The following is a 25,654-nucleotide window of genomic DNA, read 5'->3' on the forward strand; positions in this document are numbered from 1 at the left end:
AAGGCAGGTGGACGGAGGCCTTGCCTGATGGAGTCCCCCCGCCCCTCACCCTTTGTCAGAAAACCAGAGGCTTTTCTGTTATATTATAATATGTGATGAATTACCAAAGAAAATAAGGGACTGTTTATGTATGCAACGACGGCAGCGATAATGTTTTTGGCTCAGAGATGGAAAGAAGGTGAAGTACCGACTAAAGAAGAGCGGCGGACCAAACTGATAGAATGCACAGAAATGGCGAGACTAAGGGGAAAGATCGGAAACCAGGAAGAACAAGTATTTTTAAAAGACTGGGATAATTTTATTGTATACTTGAAAGACCACTGTAGACAGCTAAAATCATGGGCAGGGATACAATGACACTTGTAACGTTAACTGAACTTTGGTTACTATGATTACATAATAGATGGATAATGGTAAAAGATGCAGGGAAAAGGGAAAAGATAACATCTTTAGAACTGGAACCCATGTGGGGGAAGGTCTGAAGGTTTGAAAGAACCTTGATATTTTGTATGTTTTGGAAAGGTTACAGTTATTGTGTATAACTTTATGTAAAACCAATTTAATTTTATTTTTTTAAAGAGCAGGCGATCTCCCACCCATCTGGTCTAGGGCACCACCCACTAACTGCTTCAGTCTTATCTCGATTGGGTTTCACTTTGACATTGAGTTTCAGACATCCACTCCACCTTCCTCCCAGGGAAGGCAAAAAGAGCAGAGACTGCTTGTTGTTTAGTCGTTTAGTTGTGTCCGCCTCTTCGTGACCCCCTGGACCAGAGCACGCCAGGCCCTCCTGTCTTCCACTGCCTCCCCCAGTTTGGTCAACCTCATGCTGGTCGCTTCGAGAACACTGTCCGACCATCTCGTCCTCTGCCTTCCCCTTCTCCTTGTGCCCTCCATCTTTCCGAACATCAGGGTCTTTTCCAGGGAGTCTTCTCTTCTCATGAGGTGGCCAAAGTCTTGGAGCCTCAGCTTCAGGATCTGTCCTTCCAGTGAGCACGCAGGGCTGATTTCCCTAAGAATGGAGAGGTTTGATCTTCTTGCAGTCCACGGGACTCTCAAGAGTCTCCTCCAACACCATAATTCCAGTGTTGGAGAGCCAGTGTTGTGTAGTGGTTGAGAGCGGTAGTCTTGTAATCTGGGGAACCGGGTTCGTGTCTCTGCTCCTCCACATGCAGCTGCTGGGTGACCTTGGGCCAGTCATATTTCTTTGAAGTCTCTCAGCCCCACTCACCTCACAGAGTGTTTGTTGTGGGGGAGGAAGGGAAAGGAGAATGTTAGCCACTTTGAGACTCCTTAAAGGGAGTGAAAGGCGGGATATCAAATCCGAACTCTTCTTCTTCTAATTCAAAAGCATCCATTCTTTGGCGATCAGCCTTCTTTACGGTCCAGCTCTCACTTCCATACATCACTACTGGGAAAACCATAGTTTAACTATATGGATGTCTTTGTTTTTTAAGATGCTGTCTAGGTTTGTCATTGCTTTTCTCCCAAGAAGCAGGCGTCTTTTAATTTCATAACTGCTGTCACCATCTGCAGTGATCATGGAGCCCAAGAAGATAAAATCTCTCACTGCCTCCATTTCTTCCCCTTCTGTTTGCCAGGAGGTGATGGGACCAGTGGCCATGATCTTGGTTTTTTTGATGCTGAGCTTCAGACCACATTTTGCGCTCTCCTCATTAAAAGGTTCTTTAATTCCTCCTCACTTTCTGCCATCAAGGTTGTGTCATCTAGCATTCAGCATTTTTAGACAACTAAAAATGCTAAAAAACGGCACACATTCCATACTGGATGCCATCAGACGGTTGACTCATGTTCAGCTTGTGGTCCACTAAGACCATTAGACCTCTACAATTCTATGATTCTATGTGAAGCACCACGCTTGCCAGCAGCACATGTGAAAAGGATCTAAGGGTCTTAGGACACCAAAAGCTTAACATGAGTCAACAAGGTGAGTCAGTAGCAAAATAAGCTAATGCTATTTTAGGCTATATCAACAGACGTCTAATGTCCAGCTCATGGGAAGTAATACTATGTTCCTTTCTGCCTTGGTCAGACCACACCTGGAGTCCTGTGCTCAATTCTGGATGTCACAATCAAAGGAGGATATTGAGAAGTTGGAATCTGTGCAGAGAAGGGTGACCAATATATTCAAGCATTTGGAAACCTAGCCTTTTAAGGAATGATAGAAGGAGCTGGGGTAGGCTTAGACTGGAAAAGAGGAGATTGAGAAGACATAGGAGACCCATCTTCAAATACCATGATTCTCCCTGCTGTGAGTTCCTTGATGGAAAGTGAGACTTTTCTTCCTACTGAAGCTCTTTCCACATTTCAAGCACTGATATGGTTTCTCCCCTGTATGAATTCTTTGATGGAAAGTGAGACTATCCTTTCTACTGAATCTCTTTCCACATTCCAAGCACTGATAAGGTTTCTCCCCTGTATGAATTCTTTGATGGAAAGTGAGACTATTTTTGCAAGTGAAGCTCTTCCCACATTCTAAGCACTGATGGGGTTTCTCCCCAGTGTGAATTGTTTGATGGGAAGTGAGACCTGGCCTGTGACTGAAGCTCTTTCCACATTCCAAGCACTGATATAGTTTCTCCCCTGTATGAATTCTTTGATGGGAAGTGAGACTATCCTTTCTACTGAAGCTCTTCCCACATTCTAAGCACTTGTATGGTTTCTCCCCTGTATGAATTCTTTGATGGAAAGTGAGACTATTCTTGCAAGTGAAGTTCTTTCCACATTCCAAGCACTGATATGGCTTCTCCCTTGTATGAACACTTTGATGGGAAGCGAGACCCTGCCTGTGACTGAAGCTCTTTCCACATTCCAAGCACTGATATAGTTTCTCCCCTGTATGAATTCTTTGATGAGCTGTGAGCAGGCAGGCCTTAATGAAGCCCCTTCCACATTCCAAGCATTTATATGGTTTCTCCTCTTGGTGAATTATTTCATGTGAAGTAAGGGTATCCTTCCGACTAAATTTCTTTCCACATTCCATGCACTGATATGGTTTCTCCCCTGTATGAATTCTTTGATGAGCTGTGAGCAGGCAGGCCTTAATGAAGCCCCTTCCACATTCCAAGCATTTATATGGTTTCTCCTCTTGGTGAATTATTTCATGTGAAGTAAGGGTATCCTTCCGACTAAATTTCTTTCCACATTCCAAGCACTGATATGGCTTCTCCCCTGTATGAATGCTTTGATGAGCTGTGAGATTAGCTTTCTGCCTGAAGCTCTTTCCACATTCCAAGCACTGATATAGTTTCTCCCCTGTATGAATTCTTTGATGAGCTGTGAGCAGGCAGCCCTTAATGAAGCCCCTTCCACATTCAAAGCATTTATATGGCTTCTCCCCTGTGTGAATCCTTTGATGGTATATGAGATGGTCCTTTCGACTGAAGCTCTTCCCACACTCCAAGCACTGATATGGTCTGTCTCCTGTATGAATCCTTTGATGGTATATGAAATGGTCCTTTCGACTGAAGCTCTTCCCACATTCCAAGCACTGGTATGGCTTCTCCCCTGTATGAATTCTTTGATGATCTGTGAGCTTAGCTTTCTGCCTGAAGCTCTTTCCACATTCCAAGCACTTATAGGCTTTCTCTCCTGTATGAATTCTTTGATGGGCCTGGAGCACAGCCCTGTGACTGAAGCTTTTCCCGCACTCCAAGCATGGATATGGTCTCTCCCTGCTGTGAGTTCTTTTAGGGAAAGTGAGAAATGTCTTCTGACGAACCGTCTTACCATCTTCCAAGTACCGATAACGATTTTTCCCAATAGGATATATTTTATGGGAAGTAGAATGGGAGCTCAGACTGTAACTCTCTCCAAACTCCAAATATTTATACAACTTCCCCACTGTGTGAATGTTGTCATGGTTCCCCTTGTTCATAATTTCCAATCCATCAGCGCCTGCATCAAAGAGAGAAACACATTAGAGCCTTAGGAAGAAATAGAGCCCCAAATTATGGAAGACTGCTAATGAATGTTTGTGATTGATGAAGAACGGAAGGGAGTTAGATCTGAGGTCTTACTACAGGGTTCACTGCCTTTGTTGACTCTCAATGACACACAGATTGATGGGAACCTGAGATTCAAACAGCCTGGCATCTTCCAGGATAGATCTTGTTTGGCCTAATCATGGAATCTCCTCCATCTGCAAGGTCAGTTGTCTCTTTGGTCAACCAGAAAGTGACAGAAGCAAAAGCAGAAAACCTCACAGAAGCCGCTACGTCTTCTGCCACCACACAGAAAGTTACATTCAAGAAGGTCTGGGCAGCTCAGACCAGCCTGGTCATGGTTTAAAAAGGCATATGTAGGGCAAGAATATTCGCAGACAGAACAGTAGATTCAAGGTGAGCTGCGGGGAATGAGAATCCCAGATGCTGTTGAGCGCCATCAAAATATTGCAGGATTCTCACAGGTGGAGGTAGGGTTGGGTGGGTATGGGAGGGTGGGTGTATTTCAAAATATATATTATAGTCCAGCAGGAATCCTTACTGAGAGAGTACACTATCCTACAATTCTCCTCCATGACTTCCTTATGCAGAGCTCTCTGGTCAGGATCCAGCATCGCCCACTCCTCCTCTGTGAAATACACAGCGACATCTTCAAAGCACAGAGGACCCTGAAGGAAAAGGAAAAAGGTCCTCTTCTGAGACAGCATAAAGATTATCCACTATACATTGCTCAGTTGTTTTCTGCCCATTCATTGTTGTGTTCTTTTAATGGGATTATTTTGCTGCACATTTTAGGTATGGATGCCTATTTTAGCATTTCAACTGATTTATTTTACTGTGCATTCTAATGATGGGTATTAATCTTTGTGTGAATGGGTGGAACTCCACATGCTGTTCTTCAAATCATTCTCTCTGTGGAAGTATTCCTGTCTGCCAGACAGAACGATCCCTTCTCTACTCCTGCTGTGCGATGCTTGGGGGGCGATGGGACCCTCCCTCTGCCCTACAGCCAACTTCAAGGGGCTCATGGGGGCACAGAGACAGGGAGGAGGGGAATCCCCTTGTACAGCCGATGGGGCTGCTGAGGTGAATCCCGGCCACTGTTTGCTATGGCTTCTCAACTGCTTAGAAGCCTGATTAGATTTTGGCAGCTACTGATAAATCATAAAAATAGTGACATTCCAAAGCCCAGTTAAGGAGAGATGGCTGCTCATTCCTGTCAGCACATAAACCTTTTTGAATGGCATTGCCCATCTATGTTCAGGACAGAGGCTTTGACAGAAGCCAAGAGGAGGAGAAATTCTTTCCGGCCCAGAGGCTCCCTGGCTGCCCCACTCCTCTGACTCTTTCCCCACAAAGCTCTTTCCCCATACCAGATCTGTTTCCACAGCTGCTGCTTCTCCTCCGTTCTCATGAAAAGATGGATGAGGAGGTCTGGGGGGCATCCGTCTGTCACCTGCGAGAGACAAAAGTCAAAGGGAAGCCATCAGCTCCTGCGTCTCTCAGAGCTTTAGCAGTACATTTCAGGCTACAGATGGACCTTAGAAAAAGTCTTTCTTGCAAAGTGCATTTAGACATTTGTACGCATTTCAAACTTACTTTGGCTCAAAATACATTTCCCCTCCTTGGCGCTCTTGGCCCCAAGTGCTCCTCCCCCCCAAAGATGAACAGAACGCACAGATAGTTTCAAGATCCACAGAATGAGAAGAAAAACTCCTTCCTCCTTACCCAGCGGCCTCCCTCTGGCGTCCAACGGAGTCTTCTCTGCCTCACAGGAAGCAGGGTCCATTTCTGCAAACGGATCCTTTCCTGGAAAGAGTAACAAGGATCAAAACAGAGAATAGGGAGAAGGATTAGAACAGGAATGACCGAAGAAAACACTTTAGGGGAGCAGATCTCATCCCTTGCTTCCGAAAAGGCGGTGAGCCGTTAGGAGAGCAGTTTGGGAGATTCTCTCTCACGTTCTGAGCCCCTTGGGAGTTTCCAGAGGAAAGTCTCTCTCACCTGCTGCTCTGCCTGCTTTCTCTCCTCTGCCTGACTCAGGAGGAAACCTTCAGTCAGGGCCACAGCCTGGGAACTGGTCACTGGCCCACAGTTGGGGTCTTAAGCTGTGTGACTCTCTGCTTCTCCCACCCCCACTTCAGGGCCCATTTCCTTCCAGCTTCTATCTTCTTTACTAGCACTTGGAATCCCCAACATCCTCCAAGCACACTATGTGGGTGGGGTCCTTTCTCTTTTTTCTGAGGGCCGGATGCTTGTCTGGTCAACCCCCCCAAGGGCTAACTGGGCCACTCCAAAGTACGTCTTCAGGTAGCCTTTCTGTGTTTTTATTTGTTGGAAGCTCCCCCAGAATGCTTGGAAAATGTGGTCAGGCGGGGAGGGGGCATATAAATCTATGATAATGATTATGATTAGGTGGGGCAAAAGAACACTGCTGAAAAGCAAGTCAAGTAAGACTCACCTTCTTTCTGTGATGGAAAGCTTTTTAAAATCTGTTTAAAATATAGTTTTAATGTTGTAATGTGCCCTGGGAACTTTGGGGGAAGAGAAGGATAATAATGACAACAACCATGATGATGTTCCATGACATAATCCCCACAGCCATAGATGCTTGGGGGTCCTCCTGCATCCCCCCCCCCCCGTCTCAGGGAGGGATCCCAGGGCATGCTGCCCAGCCCTCCAGGCGGAGCTGCCCGGGGTCCCCAAGGCAGCAGCAACCCGAGGAGGGGCTGCCCCCCAAAAAAATCCTTATTTGCTGCGTTTCTTTTCCGTCCCCGCTTTCTGCCCGGCTCCCCAGGGCCTGGTTCCCCCCTCCTTCCCCCAATGGCAGGACCCCTCGCCTGGTGGGGGGGGAGAGGCCCCCGGCTGAGCAGCCCCCCCCCCACGGCAGCCCCCCTGCAGCCCCCCAGGACCCCCCAGGCCGAGCCAGGGAAGAGGGGGAGACTCACCGGAGGAGACAAGAGGGGCGCCTCCGGAAGACCCGCCCCCGCCCCTTCCCGTCCTCTCTAGGAATGCGGCTCAGCTGCTCTTGACCCTTGGCTCGCCGGGCGCGCCCAGCTGGTCTCCTTTGGGGGGAGCCTGGGGGCCGGAGGAGGAAGAGGAGCCCGGCCAGGAGCCGAGAGAGGGGAGAGAGGAGCCCCCTGCTGCCTGGGGCCCTGAGCCCCAACCCCACCCCTGAGCAAGGGGGCTGGGGAGAGGGGGATCGGAGCATGTGCAGAGCGCCCTGCAGGCTGGCTGGCTCTCGAGGAGCTCCAGGGACGCGCTTCCCCCGGTCGAGGCTGCCCCGCGGAGCCTCCCCGCCCCTCCTCCGGGTCTCGGCCGCCGAGGATGCGGACCTGGGCTCGGCAAGGCAGCCGGGGCCGAGCAGGCGGGGCGCGGGCTGCCCAAGCGGCGCCTCCGGAGAGCAGGGCGCGCACCTCCCCGCCAGAACTCCCTCCGCGCGCTCACGCGGCCCCCGAGCTGCAGCCTGGCACGCCTCTTCTGCACGCCCCCCCCCCACTCAGGCCGCAGCAGGCAGGCTCCGAGGGGGGCTCTTCGGCAGACCCCCCAGTATAGCTGTCAACTTAGGTTTGAAAATAAGGGATCAGCAACAAAAATAAGGGATTTTCCAAGCACAGGTATGTTCAACTTCTGAGCCCCTCCGAGCCAAAGGCAGGAAGCCCAGCCAGCAGCCAAGCGAAGCCTCAAGCGGGGGTTCCCACAGTGCAGCAACCCGGCCAAGGGGACGCAGCAAGGAAAACCACCGTCACCTCTCCGCTGGGAAGCGCTGAGCAAAGGTGAGTCCCCAGGCAACGTGGCCGATTTGATTGGCACAAGGCATGCAAGCTCCACCCCCCAGTCGTTCTCAGACCCCTTATTGGGTGAGCAACGCAGCCAAGCAACCCAGTTGGAGCCTCCCTCCTCCCTGGCCAGCAGGGAGGGAGGGAGAGGAGCTGCTTCCTTTGAAACCCGGGAAATTGAAGGGACATCATCAATCCGGGACAGCAGCGGGACACGGCGCTGGGATAAGGGACTGTCCCGCCAAATAAGGGATGGTTGGCAGCTATGCCCCCCAGCCCCCTTCCTAGGCTCCGCATCGGGGGTGGGAGGTTGGTCCAGAAATGTCGGGGGGGGGCCGCAGCTGGCAAGGGAAGGGGGCAAAACGGGGGCGCTCAAAGCTGAAAGCCCCCTTTGCTGCTAGACTCCAGCCCAGCCTCGCTCTGGGTGTCGCCCCAACTGGAGTCCTCTGTCACCCTGGCTCTTCACGGGGTCTGGGCTGGGCGGACAGGAGCTGAGTCCAGAGGTCAGAATGGTCCCTCTGCGCTGTTGGGCAAGGAGCCAACCCTCAGCTCGCTTCCTCCACCCAGGGGCAGATCTACCCTCCACCTCCCCTGGACCAGCTTCTCCCCCGTTCACCCTGTCTCGGCTGCGCCTCTGGGGTCTCCCCTGTTCCTCCCCAGCTAGGGGATGGTGAGGCTTCAAGGAGCCGCCGCGCACCCCAGACCTGGAGCGGGCAGAAAGGGCAGATGCCCTGAGAGAGCCCTGCATGGCCGGACACCCTCCCTCTCTCTGCCTGTTATGTACCGAGTTGAATAGGATCCAAAATGCAGCAGTCTGATTGGTCCTAGAACAATGCAGCAGTATGATTGGTCCGCAGGAGCCACCCAATCAAGCTCCAGGTGGAAGTGAATCCACAAACTCATTGGTCCACAGGAGAATCCCAGAATTAGCCAATCGCGTGCAGCCCATTGTGTAAATAATGTATATAAAGCAGATATTGTGGGGGAACTACCATTCCTCCTCACCACTATGAGCTGAATAAAGAGAATGAAATCCACTCTCGACTCCGAGTAGATTTCACCGCCAGTCCCAAGAAGAGTTTGGATTTGATATCCCGCCTTTCACTCCCTGTAAGGAGTCTCAAAGCGGCTCACAAGCTCCTTTTCCTTCCTCCCCCACAACACTCTGTGAGGTGAGTGGGGCTGAGAGACTTCAGAGAAGTGGGACTCCATACCTTGAACGTGTGCCCTCCGTGTGCCCTCCACACCTTGAACGGGCTCGGGCAGAAAGGGCCAAATGCCCGGAGGGGGACTGAAGAATTTCCCGCAGGTAGACCAGCTCTCCAAAGGGCTGGCTGGCTGGAGGAAGCCCTGCCTCCTCTGGGAGGGGGTCCAGAGCCGAGGGGAACCCAAGGATCTGGTTGGTTGTGTTTCTACACTGCAGAAGGTTCCCCCTCGGACCCCCAGAATGAAATAACCACATCTCACAGAGATGGAGGAGGACGAGTCTTTAATTCATTTAATGAGCAAACAGGCAACCAGTCCAATACAAGGTCTCAACACAAAGTCTCTCTCTCCCCAGAGGCTGCAGTCCTTTTAAGTGCAAGGACAACAGTGTGGTTGTTCCAGGAGTCCAAGGCTGCCTGCCTGTCCCGTTACTCTCCGGGGCGGCTCCTGGTGGAAGGTTCTCCGGCCTCTTCCACACTGTGGCCATTCTCCCAGATCTGGGCCACTTGCACCCACCAGGAGCAACGCCTCAACGCCTTCCACATGGGCTGCATCAGGAGTGGCGCTTTTCTCTTTTATGAACCTCTTCCCACTCCCACGGGAAACCCCCCCCAAAGGAAATGCACCATTCAACCTCTCTTTTTCTCTTAAAATTTCTATTTTGTTGTCAATTTTCAGTAGAGAAATGAAGTGAAAAAGATGGAGAAAGGTCAAACCAAAGGAAACTGCTTTAAACTGTGATCCAATACAATATGTAGGTATATATAGTACGATATAGTGACGAGTAAAATATTACAGTGCTACCTCAGGTTACATACGCTTCAGGTTACAGACTCCACTAACCCAGAAATTGTGCTTCAGGTTAAGAACTTTGCTTCAGGATGAGAACAGAAATCGGGCTCCGGCGGCGCGGCAACAGGAGGCCCCCCTTAGCTAAAGTGGTGCTTCAGGTTAAGAACAGTTTCAGGTTAAGTACGGACCTCCGGAACGAATTAAGTACTTCACCTGAGGTACCACTGGATTAACAAATCATTGTTTTTATAAATGTATTCTATTTCTCCACAATCTACACTCCTATGTTGCAAGAGTAGTCCTATCTTGTATACATCGTTCAAAGGGGACCATGGCATTATCTTTCCAATGAATCAATCTCAGTTGTTTAGCAGAAGGAAGGATGCAAAGAGTACATTTACATTAACCCGTTGTCAGTGCGTATAAAGTTGGTATGTAGTTATTAGGCACCTTAATACTTTCCTCCAAAAATGTGCAAGCTTCGGGCATCCCATGAACATATGTTTCTTTCTTTAATTTTTTTATTCATTTTTCATTTCCATTCATTACATACATCTCAAATTCTTAACATTTCCTATAAATTCCTCCCTCCCTCACCTCCAAGACTTCCCTCAACTTGCGTTTCTGGTTTGTTTCTATTTTCACCCACTTTGCTATCTCTCAACAGAAAAAGTTATTAATAACATAACATCAAACCTTAAAAACATAAAATTAAAAACATCATCTTATTTCACTATCTTCCAAACATTTTCTGATGCTAATAATGTGGATGTTTATTTAAATCCTGCCATCAAGTCTATTGCCTTTCTTTGTTTCTGCAAATATATTATGAATGGTTCCCAATCTTGTTCAAAGTCTCTGTTGTCTTTTTCTCTTAGTCTTTCAGTCATTTCTGCCCGTTCTGCAGAGTTCATCAACTTCTCCTGCCATTGTTCTTTAGTTGGTATTTCTCCAGTCTTCCAATTTTGTACAATCAACATTCTTGCTGGCATACATAAAGTCCTCATTTCTTTTGGTATGTCTTGACCTAACATACCTAATAAAAAGGCTTCTGGGTTTTTTACAAAAGTTATTTTTAACATTTTCTTCAATTCATTGTATATCATTTCCCAGTAGGATTTTACCTTCTTACAATCCCACCACATATGATAGAACCTACCTTCTGTTTCACATCTCCAACACTTTTTCTTTTCATTTTTATACATTTTTGCCAATTTAACCGGTGATAAATACCATCTGTACATCATTTTCATATAATAATCTCTCAATAATATGCAATCTGTAAATTTCAAATTTATTTTTCACAATTTTATCATTCCTGGAATTGTATATTATGTCCTACATCTTGCACCCCATTTAATCATTACTGATTTTACTTCTTCATCTTTGGTCTCCCATTCCAAAAGGATGTTATATGCCTTTTTAAATAATTTTGTGTTTTCTTCTATCATTTCCTTTTGGAAATTGGAAGCCGAATATGAGAAGCCTTTTTTGTTATCCTCCTTAAATATCTCCTGTAATTGTCTAGGATGTAACCAACTTTGAAGATGTTCTTTGATACGATGAAATAAAAAGACATCCCATGAACATATGTTTCAAAGAAGTAGCAGCAAAAGCATATTTAGAATTGGACACCTTTGGCCAGCACTGGTCTACCCTGACTGGCAGCAGCTCTCCAGAAGGGGATTGAACTCAAGACCTTCTGCATGTCAAGCAACTGCCCTGATGCTGAACTACAACCTTTTGCCAAATAGAGGAGAAAAGCAAACAGGTATGTAGGGATTCTTAGCATTTGGTGTTGAAACCTCTTGCCTCTTGGCCCTCCAGATGTTGTTGGCCTACAACTCCCATCATCCCTAGCTAACAGGACCAGTGTTCAGGGATGGTGGGAACTGTAGTCCCAAAATATCTGGAGGGCCGAGTTTGGCCATGCCTGTTCTTAGGCCAGGGCTGAAGACTAGGAAATGAGGCAGACCAAGGGAAGGTCAGCATGTTGCAGAGCGCAGGAACAGGGGTTCTGCTTTGGGCTCCCCTTCCCCAATGAGCAGCCGTCGTGGCCTCCTCTGCATTGCAGCAAGGGCCTCTTGGTGCCGAGAGCCAGTATGGTGTAGTGGTTAAGAGCGGTAGTCCTGTAATCTGGGGAACCGGGTTCGCGTCTCCACTCCTCCACATGCAGCTGCTGGGTGACCTTGGGCCAGTCACACTTCTCTGAAGTCTCTCAGCCTCACTCACCTCACAGAGTGTTTGTTGTGGGGGAGGAAGGGAAAGGAGAATGTGAGCCGCTTTGAGACTCCTTAAAGGGAGTGAAAGGCGGGATATCAAATCCAAACTCTTCTTCTTCTTCTTCTTGGGCGCAGGAGAGAGGCGCTGGGTCTGCTCTCTGGACCCTTTTTTCCTTCAGCTGTAGCAGGAGCTACGGCATCTTCTTGGTTCTCTTCCTCTCCCAGGCCCTGATGGGTCCAAGCTGCTTGCCACTGCTGGACAGACAAAATCCTGACAAGACTTCAGCCAGCTTCCTCTGTCATGGAAGGGCCTCACTGGGCAGAGACACTCGGGTTGTAGGGGCTCAATGTGCTGCTTCACCCAAAGCCACTGCCTGAGGCAAGACTCATGGCACCTTGTCTCATGCCAGGGCCGGTCTTGTCTTCCTTCTTAAGAAAGGCCTTTGGGTGGAACAATGGGCTAATCCAGCTGCAGGGTGCTTCTTAACCTTTCTGGAAAATAAAAAGAAACTCACCCACCACATGGAACCACTATTGAGGGAACTAGGGATGTTTAGCCTGGGAAAGAGGCGACTGAGAGGAGATACAACAGCCAACTTCAGATAGATCAACGGCTGCTCCAGGGAGCAGGCTTGTTTTCTCCTGCTCTGGAGAGTAGGACTCAAATCAATGGCTTCAAGTTACAGGAAAGGAGATTCAGATTAAACATCAAGAAGAACCTTCTGACAGTAAGAGCTGTGGACAGTGGAACCATCTCCCTCAGGAGGTGGTGTACTCTCCTTTGTTGGAAGTTTTCAGCAGAGCTTGGATGGCCATTTGTCAGGGATGCTTTACTTGTGAAAAGGACCTAGGGGTCTTAGTCCACCACAAGATTAACACGAGTCAACAGTGTGAGGCAGTAGCAAAATAAGCTAATGTTATTTTAGGCTGCATCAACAGACATCTGGCGTCCTGACCATCGGAAGTAATGTTACTGCTCCCTTCTGCCTTGGTCAGAACACACCTGGAGTACAGGGTCCAGTTCTGGACGCCACAATAAAAGGAGGATATTGTCAAGCTGGAACACGTGCAGAGGAGGGAGACCAAAATGACACACCGCCCTATACCCAGAGTTCTGAGCTGGATATGTTTTGTCCCAAAAAGAGATCAAGAGGAGATGTGTCAGCCATCTTCAAATGCTATGAATCTCCTTGCAGTGAGTTCTTTGATGGATTGTCATCTTAGACCTCTGCATGAAGCTCTTTCCACATTCTAAGCACTGATATGGTTTCTCCCCTGTATGAATTCTTTGATGGAATGTGAAACTTTTCTTCCATTTGAAGCTCTTTCCACATTCCAAGCACTGATATGGTCTCTCCTCACTGTGAATTGTTTGATGGGAAGTGAGATATGCCTTGCGACTGAAGCATTTCCCACATTCCAAGCACTGAAATGGTCTCTCCTGACTGTGAAGAATTTTATGTAAAGTAAGACTTTTCTTCAATTTGAAGCTCTTCTCACATTCCAAGCAGTGATAGGGTCTCTCTTCACTGTGAATTGTTTGATGTAAAGTGAGACTATTCTTCCACTTGAAGCTCTTCCCACATTTCAAACACTGGTATGCTTTCTCACCACTGTGTGCTATTTGATGGGAAGTGAACTGGGATCCCTTAATGAAGTCCCTTACACATTTGAAGCTTTTATATGCCTCTTCTTTTCTGTGAATTCTTTCATGTAAAGTGAGACTATCCTTCCGACTGAAAGGTTTTCCACATTTCATGCAGAGATATGGTTTCACCCCTGTATGAGTTCTTTGATGGGAAGTGAGGTGGACCTTCTGACTGAAGCATTTTCCACATTCAGAACACTGGTGTGGTTTCTCCCCTATATGAATTCGTTGATGGGCTGTGAGCACAGCCTTCTTACCGAAGCTCTTCCCACATTCTGAACACTGATATGGTTTCTCACCTCTGTGAATTTTTTGATGGGCCTTGAGCACAGCCCTGTGACTGAAGTTCTTTCCACATTCCAAGCAGTGATGGGGCTTCTTCCCACTGTGCGTTATTTGGTGGGAGGCGAGATTGTCCTTCCGACTGAAACTCCTTCCGCATTCCACACACTGATACGGTTTCTCCCCTGTATGAATTCTCTGATGAGCCTTTAGCTGATCCCTCTGCATGAAGATTTTTCCGCATTCCATGCACTTATGGGGTTTCTCCCCGCTGTGAGTTCTTTGATGGGAAGTGAGATGGGTCCTATTCCTGAAGCGCTTTCCACATTCAAAACACTGATATGGTTTCTCTCCTGTATGAATTCTCTGATGAGCCATGAGTTTAGCTCTCTGACTGAAGCTCTTTCCACATTCCAAGCACTTATGGGTTTCCCCTCCACTGTGAGTTATTTGATGGGAATTGAGATCGGCCCTATTCCTGAAGCTCCTCCCACATTCCAAGCAGTTATATGGTTTCTCCCCTGTATGAATTATTTGATGGGCCGTGAGCACATGTCTGTGACTGAAGCTCTTTCCGCATTCCATGCACTGATACGGTTTCTCTCCGGTATGAATTCTTTGATGGGCCGTGAGCACATGTCTGTGACTGAAGCTCTTTCCACATTCCAAGCAGTGATGGGGTTTCTTTCCACTGTGAGTTATTTGGTGGGAAGTGAGATGGTCCTTTCTACTGAAGCTCCTTCCGCATTCCATGCACTGATATGGTTTTTCCCCTGTATGAATTCTTTGATGGGCTGTGAGCACGTGCTTGTAACTGAAGCTCTTTCCACATTCCAAGCACTGATGAAGTTTATCTCCTGTATGAATTTTTTGATGGGTCTTCAGCACAGCCCTGTGACTGAAGCTCTTTCCACATTCCAAGCACTGATATGGTCTCTCCTCAATGTTAATTCTTTGATGTGAAGTGAGACTACTATTCTGACCAAAGTTACTTCCATATTCCAAGGACTTATATGGTCCCTCCCCTCTGTGAAATCTTTCATGTAAAGTGAGACTTTTCTTCCATTTGAAGCTCTTTCCACATTCTAAGCACTGATATGGTCTCTCCTCGCTGTGAATTGTTTGGTGTGAAGTGAGACTATCCTCCCGACTGAAAGTCTTTCCACATTTCATGCACATATATGGTCTCACCCCGGTATGAATTGTTTGATGGGAAGTGAGATGACCCCTCTGACTGAAGCTCTTTCCACATTCCAAGCACTGAAATGGTTTCTCCCCTGTATGAATTCTTTGATGGGTAATGAGCTTAGCCCTCTGGCTGAAGCTCTTTCCACATTCAAAGCAATGATGTGGTTTCTCCCTGCTGTGAGTTCCTGGATGGAAAGTGAGACATTTCTTCTGACGAAACGTCCTATCATCTTTTAAGCACTGATAGAGATTCTTTCCAACAGGATTTATATTATGGGAAGTGGAATAGGAGATCTGACTATAGCTCTCTCCACATTCTAAATATTTATACAGCTTCCCCACTCTGTGAATGTTGTCATGGCCTCCCTTGTTCATAATTTCCAATCCATCAGCACCTGCATCAAAGAGAGAAACAGACCATCAGGAAGAAATGGAGCCTCAAATTATTCAAATTATGGAACACTGCTAATGAATGTTTGTGATGTATGAAGAACTGAAAGGAGTTACTACTGGGTTCACTGCCTTTGTTGACTACTTCTTCTGCCACCACACAGAAATTTACATTCAAGAAGGTCTGGGCAACTCAGACCAGCCTGGTCATGGTTTAAAAAGGCATATGTGGGACAAGAATATTTGCAGACCAAACAGTAGATTCAAGGTAAGCTGTGGGGAACGAGAATCCCAGATGCTGGCAAGCACCATCAAAACATTTATAACGTATTGGATTTCAAAACACATATTATGATCCAGCAGGAAGCCTTACTGAGAGAGTCCACAATCCTACGATTCTCCTCCATGACTTCCTTATGCAGAGCTCTCTGGTCAGGATCCAGCATCGCCCACTCCTCCTCTGTGAAATACACAGCGACATCTTCAAAGCACAGAGGACCCTGAAAGAAAAGGAAAATGGTCCTCTTCTGAGACAGCATAAAGATTATCTACTACACATTGCCCGGTTGTTTTCTGTCTGTTGATTGTTGTGTTGTTTTAATGGGATTACTTTGATGCACACTTTGATGCCTACTTTCGCATTTTACCGTATTTTTCGCTCCATAAGATGCACACTTTTCCTCCTAAAAAGCAAGGGGAAATGTCTGTGTGTCTTATGCAGTGAATGTGTACAGACGGCGGTGGGAACCCTCTGCAGTCGCGAGCAGATGATCCATGGCTCTCCTTCCCTCCCTCCTCCCCGGCTCGGCTCGCTGTAAAGCAAGCAAAGCAGGAGCCATGTAAGCGGCTCCTCTCCTGCTTTGCTGCTTTAAAGCGATCCAGGGAGGAGGGATGGATGGGCCCCCCTTCCTTCCCTCCTCCATGACTCGCTTTAAAGCGGCAAAGCAGAAGAGGAGCCGCTTACATGAGAGGAGGCCGCTGGGGTTCTTGTGTCGGGTCTCTTTGGGGGGGTGCTGCTCCCCCGCTTGTTGCCTAGCAGCTGGTCTTGCTAACTAACAGCTAATCAGTTGTAACTCTCAGGCTACTGGCACAGCCATAAAACAAACAAGAGGTGCTAAAAGCAGAGTTGAATAGACTATATCAGGTTGAGTTTGAGTGATAAGCAGCCACTGGCAGCAACAGAATCTGAGCACAAGTGTAACTTTTACAGTAGAAAAGAGGTAGGTTTGCTATTATTAGGCAGCCACGTGTACAAACAAGTAGAAGGCTGCAAGGAGGAGCGCATTTACACAGCTAATGGCAAATTCCCTGCAATCCGAGTCCTGCTCACGTGCTCAAATCTATCCTGCCTCAAAACAAGCAGCGGAAGGAAAAGGCTGCAAACTGTTAAATGGAAAAAAACCCAGGCACAGGGCAAACAAGTGAAATAGCAAGGGGAGGCAGGCGATTCAAAGCCAGCAGGCGCTTTTAAAAGTGGTGCATAGCCAGCAACAGCTGCAGCAGCCTCAGCTAGCGAAGGTCCGCACACTCCCGAAATGGAGCAGTGAGGCTGCAGAGGGATGACAGGGCACCGGAGGGGCTGGATTGGGAAGGATGAAATTGAAGCAACCAGCAGCAAAAAAAACCAACCACCTCGAGCTCTGAGCCACGAGCGCAGTGAAAACCAGGAGGTAAAATAGGAAGGCTGCTGGGGATGGGAGGGCACAGGATGAGGGAGAGGGAAAAATTACGCAAATCGCCCAGCGCCTCAGCTGATCTGCTGGCTCCTTGAGGGTGCACGCTAAACAAACAGACAGCTCCTGTCCCTCTCACTCTCACATACCAGTAGTTTATTAAATAGTTTATTTGATTCAGAATCCCCCCCCGTTTTCCTTTTCTAAAAACTAGGTGCGTCTTATGGAGCGAAAAATATGGTAACTGAATTATTTTATTGTGCATTTTAATGATGGGTATTAATCTTTGTACTACTGCAATGGACTACTTTGGACTACTGCAATGTGCTCTATGTGGGGCTGCCTTTGAAGGTGACCCGGAAACTGCAATTAATCCAGAATGCGGCAGCTAGACTAGTGACTGGGAGCGGCTGCCAAGACCACATAACACCGGTCCTGAGAGATCTGCATTGGCTCCCAGTACGTTTCCAAGCACAATTCAAAGTGTTGGTGCTGACCTTGAAAGCCCTAAACGGCCTCGGTCCTGTATACCTGAAGAAGCGTATCCACCCCCATCGTCCAGACCAGACACTGAGGTCCAGCGCCGAGGGCCTTCTGGTGGTTCCCCCCCTGCGGGAAGCAAAGCTACAGGGAACCAGGCAGAGGGCCTTCTCGGTGGTGGCGCCCGCCCTGTGGAACGCCCTCCCACCAGATGTGAAGTAAATAAGCAGCTATCTTCTCTTTAAAAGACATCTGAAGGCAGCCCTGTTTAGGGAAGTTTTTAATATTTAATACTGTATTGTTTTTAACACTCAATTGGAAGCCGCCCAGAGTGGCTGGGGAAACTCAGCCAGATGGGCGGGGTACAAATAATAAATTATCATCATCTTTATGTTAATGGATTATCTACTACACACTGCTTGGTTATTTTCTGTCCTGTTGTTTTAATGGGATTATTTTGCTGCACATTTTAGGTGCTTATTTTAGATGCTTATTTTAGTATTTCAACTGATTTATTTTCCTGTGCATTCTAATGATGGGTATTAATCTTTGTGTGAATGGGTGGAACTCCGCATGCTGTTCTTCAAATCATTCTGTCTGTGGAAGTATTCCTGTCTGCCAGACAGAACGATCCCTTCTCTACTCCCGCTGTGCGATGCTTGGGGGGCGATGGGACCCTCCCTCTGCCCTACAGCCAACTTCAAGGGGCTCATGGGGACACAGAGACAGGGAAGAGGGGGATTCCCCTTGTACAGCTGATGGGGCTGCTGAGGTGAATCCCGGCCACTGTTTGCTATGGCTTCTCAACTGCTTAGAAGCCTGGTTAGATTTTGGCATCTAACGATCAATATAGAAATATAACTGCAGCTCTGATAAAAACAGAGCCATTTAGAAAGATAGTTGAGGTGAGGTGGCTGTTCATTCCTGTCAGCACATAGAGTTTCTCGAATGGCATTGTCCGTCTTTGTTCAGGACCGAGGCTTTGACAGAAGCCAAGAGGAGGAGAAATTCTTTCCGGCCCAGAGGCTCCCTGGCTGCCCCACTCCTCTGACTCCTCTTTCCCCATACCAGATCTGTTTCCACAGCTGCTGCTTCTCCTCCATTCTCATGAGAAGATGGATGAGGAGGTCTGGGGGGCATCCTTCTGTCACCTGCGAGAGACAAAAGTCAAAGGGAAGCCATCAGCTCCTGCGTCTCTCAGAGCTTCAGCAGCGCATTTCTGGCGACAGAGAAGCTCAACGCAGGTTTCCATTTTCCTTCCTTCCACCCATCTGCCCAGAGCTTTATCAATATGGCTACTCATTTGGGCATGAGTCCCTCCTGGTTTTCTTTCTTTTCTTTTTTTTTTGGTAAAATCATTTTAATAATATTTATTAAATATTTTATAATTATAGGAAAAAAGACAATAAAGAAAAACAATACATAAATTCAACAAACAATATATCGACAATAAAAAGATACAATACAGGAATACAAAAAAAAAAACAACAACAACAACACTTAAACACACATCCAAATTTCATATCTATATCTTTCATTTACTTATTTCCTCGACTTCCTCACACCTCCCTTTTTTGTATTCTAGTTCAAATTTACTAATTCAACAAATCCTTTCCTTCTTCTTCAATTTTTGTTCTATAATTTATCCTAACACAGTTTAGCTTTAAATTTCCCACTTTAACACATTAACAATTATCAAGACGGCTCCTCAGTTGGGCCTGAGTCCCTCCTGGTTTTCTTTCAATGTCAAAAAAGGCTTTTCTCCTTTGCACTGCACCTTTCGCTCTTTCTTTGAATGTGAGGTAATCAGAGGTTTCATGTTCTCTTAAATCTGAGTATATTTCCCTCACATAATATCTGTAGCGTAAAGAAAGCATCCAATTTTCCTCAGGAAAGTCCAAACTAAACAGGAATGCCTGCACATCACCACCTTGGACACACTTAGGAAATCTCTTGAATTAGCTGAGGTAAAATCTCCACATACAACGGATGTGGCACTTCTGCTCTCAGCTTCATCTCCTCCATTTTCAAAAGAATCATGTCTTTTTCATGGCCCATCTTGGCCTCCCTTTCTCTTTCTTCTTGGGCTAATCTGGCATTTCTTTCTTTCTCTTTCTCCTCATGAGCTAATCTGCTCTCTCTCTCTCTCTCTGCCATATCTCTCTCAGCCGGCATCTGCGTTAACTGTCAGATGTAATTCTGGCCTGTTCAGCTGCTAATTTGCCTTTTCCTTTCCTTTCTCTGTTTCAACTTTATGTCTTTCTTTCTCTGCTTCAGCTATGGCCAATTCTAACCTTAGCCTCATCAGTTTTAATTCTGAATTAGGATTCTCCTCAGAAGCGGCAGCTCCCTGCCCTGGGTCCTCCCCAGTCTCTTTTGCTTGGTGCTTGCTGGCCATTTTCTGACAGAAAATTTTCTTTCTTTTAATAAAATAACCTCAATACTTTATTAAGCTGGTTGTTCTGTGTCTGTGGGCAGGTTTCTATGTGGGTTTTAACTTTGTATCACGGCGTTGCCACCAATTAATGTGCAACAGCGCAATGGCCCTCTCTCTCCCGGGCGCCGCTGCGCCAGCCCTGTTTCCCTCCCTCAGGTGAAATCCCCAACGGAGAAGGAATTGGGAGCGACAGAGGGGTTTTCCTTGGGGAAAACAGGTTGCAAACAGACTTTATTATAACGGATGTAAACAAGGAGTTTTGGTTCTTCTTCTTCCACAAAAATGGAGCAAACAGTGTGGTTCTTCACCACGGCACAGTGCTGTTGCTTTTTATTAAAACGTTGGCTGTGTGCTGCTCAGGCTTTCTTTTATACATTGTAGTGATCAGGTGGGATTGCTATGAGGAACTATAAAAAATATGCAGCAAGCCATTTGTGTCAGCAATGAAAGCATTGCGTTGACTGGGCTTGAGCCATTTGGATATGATTTCTGATCAATCCACGCCTCTGCGTCTCTGTCCTATTTCTGCCTGACAGGCACATACAAGCATTCTACACACAGGCCAGTTGCTCACCAGGCATCCTCAGTACATAAAACGAGGTTAGTTTAATCTTTAGATAGATCTTAAGGGCAGGAAGAGGGTTCACAAGAAGACGGTAAATACTGCCGTCCTTCCAGGAGTTGGTAAATACTACCCATCCTTCCTCTCCTGTTTATTGCTGTGTATGACCTCCGGAGTTTCCTAAATGCATTCCTCTAGTCCTGTTTTATTTTCTCTCAGATATGTATGCATGCTCAGAGTAGTCTCTACAGTTAAAAGAATTTCTTCTGATCTGACTTTGTCCCCATGTGGGGGTTTTTGAAATGCTCAGAGGAAATCTGTAAAAAGTTCTTTTGTGAATAAAACGACCTGGGCCAAGGGGTGGACGGATTATTACTATTGGCACTTCCTCCCAGAGTCTTGCTGGTCAAGCCTTGTGTGTATTTTATTAATCAGAGTACAAGCCTGCCTTGCTTTGGGACGCTACAAGGCATCTCCCATAGTTCAACTGGATTTCCGCTGGACTGTTTCCCTACAGACCCCCAAATCCTCCTTGGCCTTGGAATCCCTCCTGCCCTTTCCTGTCAGAGGATTCCCTCTGAGGAACCTTTTCCCTGTCAGCACCGTGTGGGGCTGTGTCTTGTCTATTTCTACAGGGTTCTGCCATTCGGAATTGGAGAGCATCTCCTGAGAGTTCTTGCCTATCCTCATCTTGACCCCGGTCAGAAGGACCTCTCTGCACAGAATCCCCTCAGACGCCATGAACCTCCCACACCATGAATCTCCCTCCACTCCAACTGCCTCCTTGGCGCTCTGGTAAAGGTAACTGTTTGCTGGCAGGGGAAAAGCACTCAGGGACTCAACACTCTAAAGATGAGCACAACCCACAGACTAGATTCAAAATCCAGAGAATGAGGAAAAACTCCTTCCTCCTTACCCAGCGGCCTCCCTCTGGCGTCCAATGGAGTCTTCTCTGCCTCATAGGAATCAGGGCCCATTTCTGCAAACGGATCCTTCCGCTGAAAGAGCAACAAGGATTCAAAACAGAGAATGGGGAATGGCCAAAGCAAACCATTTGGGGGAGCAGATCTCATCCCTTGCTTCCCCAAAGTGGGTGAGCCATTAGAAAAGCATTTTGGGAGATTCTCTTTCATATTCTTGTGGTGGTGGGCCCAAAAGGCCACAATAAATGTGATGTGTACTCCTGTAAATCCTTGAGTGTGCTTCTAACAGAGAATTTATGGTAACCTGTTACTTTATGAAACTGATGATTTTGCAAGTTGCCACCCTCCATTTGGGGCAGGAATATAGCTAATATGTGAATTATAAAGATACAGCTCAGGTTGTTACATGGTGCTAAGGACTACACGTAACACAGGTTCCCAACATGTGTATAGCACAATGCAACAGAACATGGTGAGAATCAAACCTGAATCAGCATAAATTGCCAGAGCTTATTGCGCATGTGTAAAGCAAGAAATGAAGTAATGAGGTATATGATTGGTGAAAATTGAAAAGCTTTGTTTGAAATGTTATTAAATACCACCACCTGGACCACTGGGCAGGGTTGCAGTTTTGCGGAACAAACTGACTGTAACCTATTGCTTTGCAATAAACGTTGGACTCCTCACGTTCCTGAGTTTTTATTGGCATAAACTCAGGAGATAAGCTATTTTTGGCTTATAACATTCTGAGTCCCTTGGGAGTTTCCAGAGGAAAGTCTCTCTCACCTGCTGCTCTGCCTGCTTTCTCTCCTCTGCCTGACTCAGGAGGAAACCTTCAGTCAGGGCCACAGCCTGGGAACTGGTCTCTGCTCCACATTCCCTCACCCAGCTCTCCATCTCCAGAGGAAGGACAGCCAGGAACTGCTCCAAGATCACCAGGTCCAGCATCTCAGCTTTCGTATGACTTTCTGGTTTCAGCCACTGACAGTCAAGGTGGTAGAGTTGGCCGCAAGCCTCTCGGGGTCCTTTGGCCTCCTGGGAGCCGGACTGCGTCAACTGCTGGCTCTGCACATCTGAGCAGAGGGTGTCCTCCTCACCCGGGATCTTCTGCACTGAGTTTTCCCATAATCTCCCACTGCTCCCAGTTTGGAGGGCAAGGCCTCCTCCTGCCTCAGGGCCAGCTGAGTCTTGCTCATCCATTGGTGCTCTCAGGAAGCCTCCAAGAGATCAGAAGGAATCCTGTAGTCTTCTGCCAAGTTCTGTCTATACGATTAAGAGTTGCTCACAAATCCTACAAAGCAAATACATTGTTCTGTTATCAGATTGATACAAGGTCAGGAGAAGAAGCGAAGATAGAATGATGATGGGTAAGCGAGTAATTTGTGCTGAATATAATTTAGACACTAGGCCATAGTTGGGGTCTTAAGCTGGGGACCCTCAAGAGTTGCTCTCTTTTCCTCTCCCACCCCCACTTCAGGGCCCATTTCCTTCCAGCTTCTGTCTTATTTTGTAGCACTTGGAATCCCAAACGTTCTCAAGGCATATTACTTGGGTGGGGTCCTTTCTTCTTGTTCTGAGGGCCGGATGATCATCTGGTCAACCCCCAAGGGCTAACTGGGCGAGGCCTTTCTGTTTTAAATATAGTTTTAATGTTTGCATTTATTAGTACAGAAAGTACTGATCTGATGCATAGCGATCTTTCCTATTCTAATTAGTTCAAGAGGGTACTGGAAACTTCTTTGTGTGAAAGAAACAAGCAGAAGGTTCCTGATGTTTGGATTATTCCTTCAGAGAAGCTGAGTACTGCTGGATTAGATTGGTCCTGTTTTCTCTTCTGTCAAGGTCATGCTGACTATAAGAGTAAGACCAGAAGGAGCCTTACTCTCTCTGTCTTCTCTTTCTGTCTCTTTCCCTTCTGGTGTGGTATTCTGCATATAATGTTAAGGTTTAGACATATTATTATAAGCTATTGTAAGTTTTAAGTTAAGTCTGCTGCAAGTGGATTTCTTATGCATGGTGCCAATCCTGAATGTATTGGATTTGTGACTCTTAGGCTGCCTTCAGTAGCAGTAAAGCTCTGCTGGATGAAATACAATGGCCTCTGGTCTATTTTTGGGGAATCCTGCATTGTGTTTAATGTTTACTCTGCTAACTATACGTTGGAATCTGCTCCGGATTGATGAGCAGAATTCCATTACATTCACCTGCCATGGAAACTTCAGGGAAGGGGAGGATAGTAATAATAATGACCGCAATGATGATGATGTTCCATTGCACAATCCCCACAGAGCCCTAGATGCTTGGGGGTCCCCCTGCATCCCACCATCTCAGGGGAGGCTCAGGTGCCTCGCTGACTAGGTTGGGACAGACAGGACATGTCCAGGGGACTCCAGGCTCTGGATCCGAGGGGATTATAGCAAAGCCCTCTATGCGAAGCTGCCCCTGAACACGACTTGGAACCGGTCCAAAATGCAGCAGGAAATCGAAATGAAATTGACAAAGGAATTAGCAATCTGGCTTGGAAAATCCTAGGAGATTCTGGCAGATCCTCTAAGGTTCCTTTCTGTTGCCACTTTTGCTTTGAGGATCTCAAGGTCGCGCTGAGCCAGGAGGGAGAAATGCCTGCGCTCCGCCAGCTGCTCCCTGTCTCTCTCTCTCGCTTTCGGTTCAACCTCGTCTGCTTCCTGTTTATTTCTAAAGGTTTTGCAACAAGCCCTTGTCTTTCAGGACCTGGGACTCGGCGAGCTTTTCTTTCTCTCTTACAAGACCTTCCTCTTCTCCGCCACAGCTGTCAACTTTCCCCTTTTCTTGCGAGGAATCCTATTCGGAATAAGGGAATTTCCCTTAAAAAGGGGAAACGTGGACAGCGAGGGTCTCGCCCCCCATCTTCCAACCCTCTTCCTTTATGGGGCCTTGTTCTTATTCGCGGCCTTTATTTTACGTCCAAAGGTTTCCTCTGCCAAGCAGTGCACTTGTTCCCCTGCCGGGAGGGATCCCCCCTCCGCCTCAGTGGCCGGACCCCTCGCCCGGTCGCCGGCTGGGCCAAGCGGGGGGGCAGAGGCCTCGAGCCGAGCAGCCCCTCGCACGCCAGGACCCCCGGCATCCCGGGGACCCCACGGCGCCCCGAGGGGAGAGAGGAGACTCACCGGAGGAGACCAGAGGGGCCAGGGAGGGGCTCCGGAAGACCCGCCCCTTCCTTTCCTGTCCTCTCTAGGAATGCGGCTCAGCTGCTCTTAACCCTTGGCCCGCCGGGCGCGCCCAGCTGGTCCCTCCCGAGGGAGGTCTCGTTTGGAGGGAGGAAAAGGCTGGGCCCGAAGCAGGGAGCCGAGAGGGGGCCAGAGAGAGGGAGATGGGAGCATGTGCAGAGCGCCCTGCAGGCTGGGTGGGTGTCGAGCAGCTCCAGGGACGCGCCCCCTCATGCCCCCCCCCCATGGCGACTCCCTCCTGCCCTCTCTCTCGGGGGCAACCTTGCTCCTAGAGTCCTGGCCTCTGGGGGTTTCATTGCTGACACAGATGGCTTATTCTATATTTGTTATAATTCCTCATAGCAATCCCCCCTGATCACTACACTCCCCCACAACAAACACTCTGTGAGGTGAGTGGGGCTGAGAGACTTCAGAGAAGTGGGACTGGCCCAAGGTCACCCAGCAGCTGCATCTGGAGGAGCCTGGAAGCGAACCCGGTTCACCAGATTAATTTATTATTTGTACCCCGCCTATCTGGCTGGGTTTCTCCAGCCACTCTGGGCAGCTTCCAACAAAGATTAAAAAAAAGAAGAAGAAGAAGAGTTTGGATTTGATATCCTGCTTTATCACTCCCTTTAAGGAGTCTCAAAGCGGCTAACATTCTCTTTTTCCCTTCATCCCCCATATCAAACACTCTGTGAGGCAAGTGGGGCTGAGAGACTTCAAAGAAGTGTGACTGGCCCAAGGTCACCCAGCAGCTGCATGTGGAGGAGCGGAGACGCGAACCCGGTTCCCCAGATTACGAGACTACCGCTCTTAACCACTACACCACACTGGCTCTCCAAAGGTGTGCTTCTTGCACAGGCAGCTCCAGGGGCATAGCCAATGTTTTTTTTTGGGGGGTGGGGCAGGTCTTGGTTAG

The 25,654-nt window shown here is 47.7% G+C and overlaps 2 protein-coding genes across 3 annotated transcripts; both read right to left on the reverse strand.

Annotated features, from left to right (window-relative positions):
- Positions 1–274: 274 nt before the first annotated feature.
- On the reverse strand, positions 275–6,943 carry LOC310673867 (uncharacterized protein). Its single transcript, XM_083432622.1, has 5 exons — positions 6,914–6,943; positions 5,694–5,769; positions 5,339–5,421; positions 4,507–4,633; positions 275–3,918 (listed from the first exon to the last, which is right to left on the reverse strand). Exons 2-5 carry the CDS (start codon positions 5,752–5,754, stop codon positions 2,249–2,251), a joined length of 1,941 nt encoding a protein of 646 aa, XP_083288748.1. The 5' UTR covers positions 5,755–5,769; positions 6,914–6,943; the 3' UTR covers positions 275–2,248.
- A 5,150-nt stretch (positions 6,944–12,093) lies between these two features.
- On the reverse strand, positions 12,094–24,751 carry LOC310673837 (uncharacterized protein). Of its 2 annotated transcripts, none has more exons than XM_083432540.1 (6): positions 24,694–24,751; positions 22,334–22,838; positions 21,541–21,622; positions 18,694–18,776; positions 15,846–15,972; positions 12,094–15,477 (listed from the first exon to the last, which is right to left on the reverse strand). In XM_083432540.1, exons 2-6 carry the CDS (start codon positions 22,745–22,747, stop codon positions 13,136–13,138), a joined length of 3,048 nt encoding a protein of 1,015 aa, XP_083288666.1. In that variant the 5' UTR covers positions 22,748–22,838; positions 24,694–24,751; the 3' UTR covers positions 12,094–13,135. The 2 variants fall into 2 exon arrangements, with proteins under 2 accessions (XP_083288666.1, XP_083288667.1); XM_083432541.1 differs by lacking the exon at positions 24,694–24,751 and adding an exon at positions 23,798–24,691.
- Positions 24,752–25,654: the final 903 nt, after the last annotated feature.

The sequence above is a fragment of the Podarcis tiliguerta genome (genome assembly GCF_965153285.1).
Source record: "Podarcis tiliguerta genome assembly, chromosome: 3".
NCBI lineage: Eukaryota > Metazoa > Chordata > Lepidosauria > Squamata > Lacertidae > Podarcis > Podarcis tiliguerta.